The sequence below is a fragment of the Aotus nancymaae genome, unplaced genomic scaffold (assembly GCF_030222135.1).
Source record: "Aotus nancymaae isolate 86718 unplaced genomic scaffold, 86718_ANA_hifiasm-v0.15.2.pri h1tg000028l, whole genome shotgun sequence".
Classification (NCBI taxonomy): Eukaryota; Metazoa; Chordata; class Mammalia; order Primates; family Aotidae; genus Aotus; species Aotus nancymaae.
In genome coordinates, this window is record NW_026988441.1 from 17,054,118 (window position 1) to 17,067,650 (window position 13,533).

At 44.7% G+C, this 13,533-nt stretch overlaps 2 protein-coding genes across 4 annotated transcripts in view; one reads left to right on the top strand and one right to left on the bottom strand.

Moving 5' to 3' along the window:
- ZNF146 (zinc finger protein 146) overlaps positions 1–8,103 on the bottom strand; it is a 59,123-nt gene extending 51,020 nt beyond the window's left edge. For both annotated transcript variants that reach the window (XM_021676540.2, XM_012437368.2), the window contains exon 1: positions 7,992–8,103. The gene's annotated coding sequence lies outside the window, so the exon portion shown is untranslated. The remainder of the gene's footprint in view (positions 1–7,991) is intronic.
- ZNF565 (zinc finger protein 565) overlaps positions 1–9,736 on the top strand; it is a 34,361-nt gene extending 24,625 nt beyond the window's left edge. For both annotated transcript variants that reach the window (XM_064381437.1, XM_064381435.1), the window contains one exon: positions 2,176–9,736. In XM_064381437.1, coding sequence (XP_064237507.1) covers positions 2,176–3,443 — 1,268 coding nt within the window. In that variant the 3' untranslated portion in view covers positions 3,444–9,736. The remainder of the gene's footprint in view (positions 1–2,175) is intronic.
- The last annotated feature ends 3,797 nt before the right edge of the window (positions 9,737–13,533 follow it).

A 13,533-nucleotide genomic window follows, 5' to 3' on the forward strand; every position in this document is an offset into this window, starting at 1 on the left:
AATACTTGGGAACAGGCGCACACCACCACACCCAGCTAATTTTTTGTATTTTTGGTAGAGATGGGGTTTCACCATATTTCCCAGTCTGGTCTCAAACTTCTGAGCTCAAGTGATCCACCTGCCTCAGCCTCTCAAAGTGCTGGGATTACGGGCATGAGCCACCACGCCCAGCTGGGTTGGTTTCGGTGGTTACTGAAAAAAACAGTAGTTCCACCTTTGGGGAAGATTCAGGAGTAAGAAAACAAACAGAACAACAGATGAGTGAGTAAATGAAAATCTAATTACAACAAATAAAAGTGTTACAAAGACAGGGTACAAGAAATGGGACAGAGGATAAAGGTGTGTACTTAGGCCTGTCAGGCTGAGAGCTTTTTTGAAAGTGAGAGTTTTTGCCAGGCTTGGTGGCTCACGTCTGTAATCTCAGCACTTTGGGAGGCCGAGGCGGGTGAATCATGAGGTCAGGAGTTCAAGAGACCAGCCTGGCCAACATGGTGAAACCATGTCTCTACTAAAAGTACAAATAATTAGCCGGTGTGGTGGTGCACACCTGCAGTCCTAGCTACTCAGGAAGCTGAGGCAGGAGAACTGCTTTAACCTGGGAGGTGGAGGTTGCAGTGAGCAGATTGTGCCACTGCACTCCAGCCTGGGCGACAGAGTGAGACTCCATCTCAAAACAAACAAACAAAAATCTTCTTAAAATAGACAGTGGTGATGGTTGCATGACATTGGGAATGTACTCGACTACTGCATTGTGTGTTTTAAAATGGTCTAGGCCAGGCACGATGGCTTATGCCTGTAATCCCAGCACTTTGGGAGGCCAAAGTGGGAGGATTGCTTCAGCCCAGGAGTCCCAGACCAGCCTGTGCAACATAGCAAGACCCACTCTTTTTTTTTTTTTTTTTTTTAAAAGGTCTGTGACTCACACTTGTAGTCCCAACTAATTGGCAGGCTGAGGCAGAAGAATCCCTTGAACCCAGGTAGTTGAGGTTACAGTAAGTTGTGATCACACCACTATATTCCAGCCTGGGTGACAGAGCAAGACCCTGTCTCTAAAAAATAATATAATAAAATGGTCTAAATGGGGAATTTTATGTTATATGGATTTTACATCAGTTAAAAATGTGTACATTCTGTAAGCATATATAAATATACAGACATGCACACACTCACCTTAGCCCTGCTCCTGTAGATTTTGACTACGTTTGGGGTGATGCTTGGGCATTTGTGTTGTTAGCAGGCTTTCTGATGATTCTGATCCATATTGAAATTGAGGGCTGGATGCAGTGGCTCACACCTGTAATCTCAGCACTTTGGGAGGCCGAGGCAGGTGGATCACCTGAGGTCAGGAATTCAAGACCAGCCTGTTCAACATGGTGAAACCCTGTCTCTACTAAAAATACAAAAATTAGCTGAGTATGGTAGCATGTGTCTATACTCCCAGCTACTTGGGAGGCTGAGGCAGAAGAATCACTTGAACCCGGGGGCGGAAGTTGCAATGGGCCAAGATGGCGCCACCGCACTCCAGCCTGGGTGACAGAGCAAGACTCTGTCTTGAAAGAAAGGAAGGAGGGAGGGAGGGAGGGAATGAAGGAAGGAAGGAACAAAGGAAGAAAGAAAGGAACAAAGGAAAGAGAAAGAAATTGAGAACCCCTGACTCAATTTGTCTTCTTGCTTCCTTTATGAGCTCTTCAAATGGTGTGCTTTCATGCGCTTTTTTGGAAGTCCATAATATTTGAGACATATATAAGCCATTCACTTTTTATGGTTATTATATTTATTTTTGTCTCCCTGTTCTATAGAATTTTTTTTTTTTTTGAGATGGAGGCTCGCTCTGTCACCCAGGCTGGAGTGTAGTGGCACAATCTCCACTCACTACAACCTCCACCTCCCAGGTTCAAGCAATTCTTTGCCTCATCCTCCTGAGTAACTGTTATTATAGGAGCCCACCACAATGCCTGGCTAATTTTCGTATTTTTAGTAGAGACAGGGTTTCACCATCTTGGCCAGGCTGGTCTTGAACCCCTGACCTCATGATCCACCTACCTCAGCCTCCCAAAGTGCAGGGATTAAAGGCGTGAGCCACCGTGCCTCTATTTTTTCTTCTCATAGAAGAAATAAAAAATTGTATAATAGAGGCTGAGCACAGCTTGTATTTATCTTTTTCTTATTTTTCAGACTTGGAGTCCAGGTGTGAGAAATTTCTACAAAAAGGTATTTTTGAAGTCAAGGCATTCAACTGGGAGATCGTGGAAAGCCTTAAATGCTGTGACCTGGAGGCCTCCGATTTTAGAGATGACTGGGAATGCGAAGGCCAGTTTGAGAGGCAAGTCAGTGAGGAGTGCTATTTTAAGCAAGTGAATGTCACCTATGGACATATGCCTGCGTTCCAGCATCACACATCTCACACTCTGCGTCAGAGCAGTGAGACTGGTGAGAAACTGATGGAATGTCCTGAATGTGGGAAAGCGTTTAGCCGTGTCTCACACCTTAATCAACATCGGAAAACTCACACTGGGGAAAAACCCTTCGGATGTAAGGAATGTGGGAAGGCCTTCAGCCGTGCCTCACACCTCGTGCAGCATCAGAGAATCCACACTGGTGAGAAACCCTATGACTGTAAGGACTGTGGGAAGGCCTTTGGTCGTACATCAGAACTTACTCTACATCAGCGACTTCATACTGGTGTCAAACCTTATGAATGTAAAGAATGCGGAAAGAGCTTTAGGCAGCATTCACAGCTGATTCTGCATCAAAGGACTCACACAGGCGAGAAGCCCTACGTATGTAAAGACTGTGGCAAGGCTTTCATTCGTGGCTCACAGCTCACTGTGCATCGGAGAATCCACACGGGTGCCAGACCCTATGAGTGTAAAGAATGCGGGAAAGCCTTCAGGCAGCATTCACAGCTGACTGTACACCAGCGAATCCACACTGGGGAGAAACCCTACGAGTGTAAGGAATGCGGAAAGGGCTTTATTCACAGCTCAGAAGTTACTCGACATCAAAGAATTCATTCTGGGGAGAAACCCTATGAGTGTAAGGAATGCGGGAAGGCCTTTAGACAGCACGCACAGCTTACGCGGCATCAGAGAGTCCATACTGGGGACAGACCCTATGAATGTAAGGACTGCGGGAAGGCATTTAGTCGGAGTTCATACCTCATTCAGCATCAAAGGATCCACACTGGTGACAAACCCTATGAATGTAAGGAATGTGGGAAGGCCTTTATTCGTGTTTCACAACTAACTCATCATCAGCGAATTCATACTTGTGAGAAACCCTATGAATGCAGGGAATGCGGAATGGCCTTTATTCGTAGTTCACAACTTACTGAACATCAGAGAATTCATCCTGGTATCAAACCTTACGAATGTAGAGAGTGTGGGCAGGCATTTATTCTCGGCTCACAACTCATTGAACACTACAGAATTCATACTGGTTAGAAAACCTTGAGTGTGAGGGATAAAGAGAAGCCTCTATGTGGACTTCACATCTGTACTAGGTAATTGTGTGTGTGTGTGAGATGGAGTTTTGCTCCTGTTGCCCAGGCTGGAGTGCAACGGCACAATCTCGGCTTAACCACAATCTCCGCCTCTGGGTTCAAGTGATTCTCCTGCCTCAGCCACCCGAGTAGCTGGGATTACAGGCATGCGCCATCATGCCCAGCTGATTTTGTATTTTTAATAGAGGCAGGGTTTCTCCATGTTGGTCAGGCTGGCCTCAAACTCCTGACCTCGTGATCCTCCCATCTCGGCTTTCCAAAGTTGCTGGGATTACAGGCATGAGCCACAGCGCCCGGCTAATTTTGTATTTTTAGTACAGATGGGGTTTCTCCATGTTGGTCGGGCTGGTCTTGAACTCCCGACCTCAGGTGATCCGCCCGCCTCAGCTTCCCAAAGTGCTGGGATTACAGGCGTGAGCCACCGCACCCAGCCAGTACTAGGTCATTTTTACCGTAGTGTAATTAATGTGAGAAAACATCTGACACTTCCACCACACAACATCAGAAAACTCATACCCAAAGACAGTTCAGTAAATGTGGGAATTCCTTCTGCCTCACTCACTGTTTCCTAAGCATCAGATAATCTATGCTTAAAAAAAAAAAAAAAAAAGAATATACGAAAGCCGCCTCTTGCCGTTCAAAATACGTTAAATTTCTGAGAATTCCTAATACAAAATGGCCCTATTAAAAGATTCGGCGACTGTGCCTTTCACCGTGCCATATACCTTACTTAGCAGTGTAGCGTCTCACTTCCCCTGATTATGGACTACATAGCTCTCTGTCCCTCGGTTTACTTATTTTTAAGTGGTGATCATTATGCCTAATAGAATTTTTATGAGGACTACATGATGTATTTTATGTAAAGCCTTAGAAGTAATACCTGGCACACACAAGTGCTCAGTAACTATTAGCTATTGTCAGTTTGATTATCAGTATCACTGATAAGGAGCTCATGTGAGATGAGAGGAGAGCCCCTTATGAATGTATCCAAAAGTCTTCATAACCAGTTGTTATGATCATTTACTCCGAAAAATAGTGGGAAAGCATAATTATTATGAGGCCTTAAATCAAAAGGTTAGAAATTCAGAAGATTAGAAATAAACAGAAGCGTGACCGGGCAAGGTGGCTCACACCTGTAATCCCAGCAGTTTGGGAGGCTGAGGCATGTGGATCACTTGAGGTCAGGAGTTCAAGACCAGCCTGGGCCACAGAGAGAGACCCTGTCTTTACAAAAATAAAAAAAATTTGCCACGCAGGGTGGCGCGTGCCTGTGGTCCCTGCTACTTGAGAGGCTGAAGTGGGAGGATCACTTGTGCCTAGGAGGTCTAGGCTGCAGTGAGCTATGATCATGCCAGTGCACTACAGTCTGAGCAACAGAGCGAGACCATGTCTCAAGAAAAAAGAAAAAAATTAACAGAAGAATAGCCAAAAGCAATAAGCCCATTTTCTAAAACCACTCTATAACTTAAAGAGAAATCAAAATTAAAATTACAAACTAAAAATGAATGAGTAAATTCTACATATCAGAATTCATTTGGGCCAAGTGTGATGGCTCACACCTGTAATCACAGCACTTTGGGAAGCCAAAGTGGGTGGATCACTTGAGGTTAGGAGTTCAAGACCAGCCTGGCCAACATGGTGAAACCCCCTTTCAAATAAAAATAGAAAATTAGCTGGGCATGGTGGCACATGCCTGTAATCCCAGCTACTCGGGAGGCTGAGGCAGGAGAATCACTTGAACCCGGGAGGCAGAGGTTGCAGTGAGCTGGGATCGCTTGCACTCCAACCTGGGCAACAAGAACAAAATTTAGTCTCAAAAAAAAAAAAAAAGAAAGAAATTAGCCAGGTGCAGTGGTGCATACCTGTAGTCCCAGCTACTCGGGAGGCTGAGGCAGGAGAATTGCCCAGGAGAATTGAGCCTGGGTGGTGGAGGTTGAAGTGAGGTGAGATCATGCCACTGCACTCCAGCCTGAGTGACGCAGAGAAGAACTAGTTTAGCGTAGCCAATGCTGTACTCCATGGCTCACAACTCAGAACTTAAGGATTGAAGGTAGCAGCTTTGTTCTCTATGTGTAGTTCTCCAACACCTCATCACTGCCAGTCGCATACTAAACATGTTGAATGAATGAGTAGTCAACTCTCAAAGTTAGGAGAAAATTACAATATAAAAGCAGTAAGGTTATTAAAAATAAAAATGAACAGAATGGAAAACAAAACAGTAGATTTCATCTGAAGGTTGTTTAACAATATATTAAGACTATTTACAAGTGTGATCTAGGAAAAAAATATTATGAATGAGAAAGGGGGTAAAGATTTTTCAAAGATAGCTTACTATGCATGACTTGTATTCTGTTTTAAAATCTAGACAAAATGGATTTTTACAAAAATATTAAACTTGATTCCCAAGATTTCTGTAATCCTAGCACTTTGGGGGGCCAAGGTGGGTGGATCACCTGAGGTCAGAAGTTTGAGATCATGGTGAAACCCCATCTCTATTAAAAATACAAAAATTAGCTGGGCGTGGTGGCACGTGTCTGTAATCCCAGCTACCTGGGAGACTGTGGCAGGAGAATTGCTGAAACCCAAGAGGCAGAGGCTACAGTGAGCCTAGATCGTGCCAGTGCACCCCGTCTTTAAAAAAAAAAAAAAAAAGACACAGGGTTTCACTATGTTGTCCAGTCTGGTCTTGAACTCCTGACCTCAAGTGATCTGTCTGCTTTGGCCTCCCAAAGGGCACTGCCCGGCCTAAAATTACACTTTGGTATGCAGACATAAGCGAATCTTCATACAATAGCTCTCCACTTTTCCGACGCCATTACCCTTTATGGAACAATCACTAACACCAAGTTCTTGTATATCGTTTCTGATTTTTAATTTGCGTAAACATATAATCCCAGCACTTCAGGAGGCCGATGTGAGCAGATCACATCCCATTCCCGGACTTTCTATCATTTTTTCTTCTTTCTTTCTTTTTTTTTTTTTTTGAGATGGAGTCTCGCTCTTATCACCCAGGCTGGAATGCAGTGGCATGATCCTGGATCACTGCAACCTCCACCTCCCAGGTTCAGTCGATTCTCCTGCCTCAGCCTCCCAGTTAGCTAGGATTACAGGCGCCCACTACCACGCCCAGCTAAATTTTTGTATTTTTAGTAGAGACGGGGTTTCATCACGTTGGGTGGGCTGGTCTTGAACCCCTGACCTCAGGTGATCCACCCACCTTGGCCTCCCAAAGTTTTGGTACTATAGGCATGAGCCACCGCACCCAGTCTACTTTTTGTTCTTTCAAACAATCACATAATACATATTTCCCTTGCATATAAATTATTTTGTACATGTGTAATATATCTTTAAGATAAATTCCTAGAAGTGGAAATGCTAGATAAAAATGTAAATTTTTAAAACTTTCTATTGTGACTAAATGTGCACATATAAAAAAATACACAGAATTTTATAATGGACCCCAGAGGCCTTATCACCAGCTTCCAGAATTATCAACTCATGCCCAATCTTGCTTTGTCTGTATTCCCACCCACTTCTCTCATCTCCGTGTCATTTTTGAAGTAAATACCAGATATATGATTTCATCCATAAACATTTCATACATATCATTTCATACATATCTCTAAAACACATCACAACTTTAGAAAAGATTTTGACTCCTAAAAAAAAAAAAAATGGGCCAGGCACAGTGGCCCAGTACTTTGGGAGGCCGAGGCTGGCAGATCACCTGAAGTCAGGAGGTCGAGACCAGCCTGGCCAACTTGGTGAAACCTGTCTCTACTAAAAATACAAAAATTAGCCGGGCATGGTGGCAGGTGCCTATAATCCCAGCTACTTGGGAGGCTGAGGCAGGAGAATCACTTGAACTCAGGAGGTGGAGGTTGCAGTGAGCCGAGATGTTGCAGTGAGCCAAGATCACACCACTGCACTCCAGCCTGGGTGACAACAGCAAAACTTTGTCTCAAAAAAAAAAAAAGAAAAAAGGGTCTGGGCACAGTAGCTCACGCCTGTAATCCCAGCACTTTGGGAGGCTGAGGCAGGCAGATCACAAGGTCAGGAGTTCAAGAGCAGACTGGCCAACACAGTGAAACCCTGTCTCTACTAAAAAATACAAAAATTAGCTGGGTACAGTGGCGCATGCCTGTAGTCCCAGCTCCTTGGGAGTCTGAGGCAGGAGAATTGCTTGAACCAGGATCCAGGAGGCGGAGGTTGCAGTGAGCTGAGATCACACCACTGCACTCCAGCCTGGGCTACAGAGCAAGACTCCATGTCAAAAAAAAAAAAAAAAGAAAAAAAATGACGTTACCACCTTAATGCCATTATATGTATGATAGTGTTCAAATTCCTATTTGTTTCATAAATGTCAGTTTTAGAAAAAATTACCAGGATCCAAATAATGTCCACAAATTGCAGTTGATATGTCTCTTATTTCTCAATCTATTATTCACAATCTATTCTCCCTTACTGTTTTTTTTTTCTTGCAACTTACTGTTTTTTGAAGAAATTAGGTAATTTGCCTCGTAGAGCTTCTCCAAATCTGGTTTCTGCTGGATGCATCTGCATGGTGTAGTTTAACATGCTCCTCTATCCCTAGTATTTCCTGTAAAATGGTAGTTGAGATTTAGAGGACTGATCAGATTGAGGTGTTTTTTTGTTAAGATTATTTATAAGTGGTTAATATTAGGAGCTGTAACATCTAAGTGTTGCTCTTTTTGTGATGTTGGCAACCATTGATGTTTAATTGATAAATCTGTTCATTAGAGGTTACAAAATGGTGATATCTTATTATTAATTCTTTCCTTATTAGCTAGAATATTCATATGAAGAAAAACTTTCCAACCTGGTGCGGTGGTTCACACCTGTAGTCCCAGGACTTTGGAAGGCTGAGGCAGGTGGATCACTTGAGGTCAGGAGTTTGAGACCAGCTGACCAATATAGTGAAACCCCATCTCTACTAAAAATACAAAATTAGCTGGGTGTGGAGGCTGAGGCAGGAGAATCACTTGAACCCGGGAGGCAGAGGTTGCAGTGAGCCAAGATTGCACCATTGCACTCTAGCCTGGGCAACAAGAGTGAAACTCGGTCCCCCCAAAAAAAAAAACTTTCCTTCAGCTACTATTTAGTTACCCAATGATACAGTAAAGAAATGCAGGATAAATGCTTCTTTCTCTTTATTGGTTTTCAAACTAATGAGTTGAGGCCAGGTGCAGTGGCTCACACCTGTAATCGCAGCACTTTGGGAGGCCAAGGCAGGCAGATCACTTAAGGTCAGGAGTTCAAGACCAGCCTGGCCAACACGGTGAAACCCCATCTCTACTAAAAATGCAAATTAGCCAGGCATGGTGGCACATGCCTATAATCCCAGCTACTCAGGAGACTGAGGCAGGAGAATTGCCTGAACCCGGGAGGCGGAGGTTGCAGTGAGCTGGAGGTCGCACCACTGCACTGCAGCCTGGGTGACAAGCATGAAATTCTGTCTCAAAAATAATAACAACAAAACAATAATAATGAGTTGGTTCCCCCAGCAGTCTGCCATGGTAGCTGATGAATTTAGATGCAGGGCTCTGTGTGTGTTTCATGTTTAATGTGTTTCAATCCATTTAAGTTGCACCCTCAGTGATGCTCAAATGCTTCCATGTTGGGTGTGGAAGTCTCTTCCAGTTGGCTCCTGTGTTCTTTTGCTATGGCCCAGTCGTCTCTGATCATTTGCCCACCATCTCCCACCCCGAGATGTTCCAAGCTCATCTTGCTGACTTCCCGTCTGTCAACTTTAAGTCGCCATTTTCCAAGGAGCCCTCTTCTTTCCTTTTGGTACTTTGGTACTTTCCCAGATGGTATTTGGAAACCACAATCAGGTTGTTAGGAGCACTTCCTGCTCCTAGTTGGCCATTTTTTAAGAAGTGTATACATTTTAAGCCATTCTATAGACATTGCTCAAGTGCCTTCAGGAAGATTATGCACCTGTGCATCTACCTACAGTAGAAGAGACCCCAAAGCCACGCTCATCCGATCCTGGAGAATCATTTATTTTGAACATAGACCATTGACAAGGTGAAAAATGGCAAAGTCTCTTTTGTTTACATTTGCATTCCTTCAATAATGATTAAATTACCATTTGTTCACATATTTGTTGACCATTGGAATTGCTTTTAGCACAGTGCCTAAAACATAGTAGGTGCTCAATAAATATTTGTTAATTGAATAAATTACTTGCACATTCATATCCTTTGTTCATCTAATATGGGGAGGGGTCATATTTTTCTTACTTAGAGCTATTTTTTTTTTTTTTTGAGACGGAGTTTCGCTCGTTACCCATGCTGGAGTGCAATGGCGCGATCTCGGCTCACCGCAACCTCCGCCTCCTGGGTTCAGGCAATTCTCCTGCCTCAGCCTCCTGAGTAGCTGGGATTACAGGCACGCGCCACCATGCCCAGCTAATTTTTTGTATTTTTAGTAGAGACGGGGTTTCACCATGTTGACCGGGATGGTCTCCATCTCTTGACCTCGTGATCCACCCGCCTCGGTCTCCCAAAGTGCTGGGATTACAGGCGTGAGCCACCGCGCCTGGCTAGAGCTATTTTTGAAAACATTAAATGTGTATAAAGTTCCTAGCACTATGCCTGATGCATGCATTGCCATTTTTATTTCTGATTGAATGGCTTTTTTTTTTTTCTACTTTAAGAGAGGGGACTGGTACAGTGACTCATTCATGTAATTCCAGCACTTCGGGAGGCCAAGGTGGGTAGATCACCTGAGGTCAGGAGTTCAAGACCAGCCTGGCCAGCATGGTAAAATCCTGTCTCTACTAAAAATACAAAAACTTAACCAGGCGTGGTGGCATGTGCCTGTAATCTCAGTTACTTGGGAGGCTGAGGCAGGAGAATCACTTGAACCTGGGAGGCAAAGGTTGCAGTGAGCCGAGATCGCACCACTGCACTTCAGCCTGAGTGACAGAGCGAGATATTGTCTAAAAAAAAAAGAAAAGAAAAGAATAAGGAGGCCAAGTACAGTGTTTCACTCCTGTAATCCCAGCACTTTGGGAGGGGGCAGTGGGAGGATCACTTGAGGCCAGGAGTTAAGACTAACCTGGGCAACACAGCAAGACACTATCTCTAAAAAAATTTTTAAATTAGGTGTAGTGGCACACCTGTAGTCCCAGCTACTGAGTAGGCTGAGGAGGGAGGATCACTTGAGCCCAGGAGTTCAAAGCTGCAGTGAGCTATGATCCTGCCTCTTGCACTCCAACCTGGGCAACAGAGCGAGACCCTGTCTCAAAAAAAAAAAAAGAGAGAAAGAAGGATAAGGAATTTGGCCAGGCATGATGGCTCACGCCTGTAATCCCAGCACTTTGGGAGGCTGAGGCAGGTGGATAGCTTGAGCCCAGGAGTTCAAGACCAGCGTGGGCAACACAGCAAAACCCCATCTCTACAAAAAATACAAAAATTAGCCAGACGGGCTGGCATGCACCTGTAGTCCCAGCTACTCAGGAGGCTAAGGTGAAGGACTGCTTGAACCCAGAACCCACCACTGCACTCCAGCCTGTGCAACAGATAAGACCCTGTCTCAAAAAAAAAATAATAATAATAATGTGTATGTGCAGCTCTGCTTCTGCAAGAAGGGCCTAGACTTGCCACCTCTTGAGAAGAGAATGGCCACTTCCTGGGGTGTCACTTTTTCATGCTGGGGGTAACCTGTGTTTGCAGCAGGCTGGGTTTAAGAGTATCTTCCTGTCTTCCATACGCTCCATCGAGGTCAGAGCCAGGCCCTTGTATGAAATTCTTTTGGGTGCACAGATCACTGGAACTTGAATCTATGTTTACACTTCGTGCAGAAAACATCAGAACAGCTTCCAATTCTGGAAGGGACATTTTTGGTTCAGTGAAGCCAGGACGTTCTGCTTTGATCATTCAACCTAAGCAGTGGGCTGAGATTGTTCCAGGACTCTTAGAGGTGGTCAAAGACTCAGTCCCCTAAAATCACTGGGACAGGACCCCAGTGGTCCTGAAGGCAACTGAAGGCAACTGTAGACCTGTGCTTAATGCCAGAATGGAAGAGCCAGGCTCTGTTCCTTGAGGTAAGGGAGAGCAAGAAGTCACATTTGGGCCAGATGCAGTGGCTCACACCAGTAATCCCAGCACTTTGGGAGGCTGAGGCAGGCAGATCACCTGAGGTCAAGAGTTTGAGACCAGCCAGCCAACATGGTGTAACCCTGTCTCTACTAAAAATACAAAAATTAGCCGGGCATGGTGATGCACACCTGTAATTCCAGCTACTCAGGAGGCTGAGGCATGAGAATCCTTGACCCCAGGAGGCAGAGGTTGCAGTGAGCCAAAACCACAGCACTGTGCTCCAGCCTGGGTAAGAGTGAGACTGTTTAAAAAGGAAGAAGAAGAAAAAAGAAAGAAGGAGGAGGAGGAGAAGGAACAGGAAGAAGAAGAAGAGGAGGAGGAGAGGAGGAAGAGGAAGGAGGAAGAAGAAGAAGAAGAGTAGCAGGCGCCTGTAGTCCCAGCTACTCGGGAGGCTGAGGCAGGAGAATCGCTTCAACCCGGGAAGTGGAGATTGCAGTGTACTGAGATCGCACCACTGCACTCCAGCATGGGTGACAGACCAAGACTCCATCTCAAAAAAGAAAAAAAAAAGTGATACAATCTGAAGTATTCATGGATCAAAGGATATGATGATGCCCTGGCTTTGATTTAAAATTCCATTGAGGGGGAAAAGCGGGTGGGGGTGTAGACGAGGCAAGTTTGCTGAGACTGCGTGATAGGAATGCGGGGGGGGGGGGTTCATTATTCTACTTGCTCTGTTTCTGTGTGTTTGACATTTCCCATGATTACAAATTGAAATCTGTTTCCTGAGCACCTACTGTGTGCCAGGCACTGTTCTAGCCACTGGAAGTCAGCAGGGAACAATACTAAAAAACTCCATGTGTTCATGTAACTTAGATGCTGGTGGGATCGTAACTAACCGTGTTTATTTTTTATTTTTGAGACTGGGTCTCATTCTGTCACCCAGGCTGGAGTGCAGTGGTGTGATCCTGGCTCACTGCAACCTTCTCCTCTCAGGCTCAAGTGATTCTCCCACCTCAGCCTTTCCCAGTAGCTGGGAAAAATCCCAGTAAGTGGGAGAATCACTTGAGCCTGAGATAATGCTTTTTATTTTTATTTTTGTTGAGAAGGGATCTCACTATGTTCCCTAGGTTGGCCTCCAACCCCTGGGCTTGAGTGGTCCTCCTGCCTCAGCCTCCCAAAGTGCTGGGATTACAGGTGTGAGCCACTGCACCCGGCCAGAAACAAATTACCCTTTTATTACTGGGAAAGGCTGAGCATGTTTTGGGGGTTGTTCTTGGTGGTGGTGGTGTGTGTGTATGTGTGTTATTTGTTTGCTTTTGTATAAATATGAACTTTTCCCAGAAGGATACACAAGAAATAACATAGAATGTTTCCCTTGGACGGAAAGCTAGACTCCCCAGAGAGAGGAAGACCTTGTTTATCCTCATAAACTTTAAACCATGTGACTTTATCATCTATTCAGCAACTGGGAGAATAAAAGCTAAAAATTTTGAAAAGCAAGTTCTAAAACGTCAAGAATGGTTAGTATGGGAAGGTCCAGGTGGAAAGGGCGGTTGTTTTTGTGCCTGCCACAAGATGGCAGCAGAGCGGCACCAAAGCCAAGTTTTGGACGCCTAAGGCCACCGGACGGCAGGCCCCCTCCCCACCCACAACCTGCAGTTTCTGCGGGATTCCCACCTGCTGTGTGACTGTGGTAAGGCTGAACTATCCACACATTCTCCACACACAGAAACTGGGATAATAAATACATATTGTTGCCGGGTGCAGTGGCTCACGCCTGTAATCCCAGCACTCGGGGAGGCAGAGGCGGCGGGTGGATCACCTAAGGTCAGGAGTTCAAGACCAGCGTGACCAACATGGTGAAACCCCATCTCAAAATAAATAAATAAATAAATATATATATATATATATATATATATATATATATATATAAATCATATATATATATAAATAAATTAT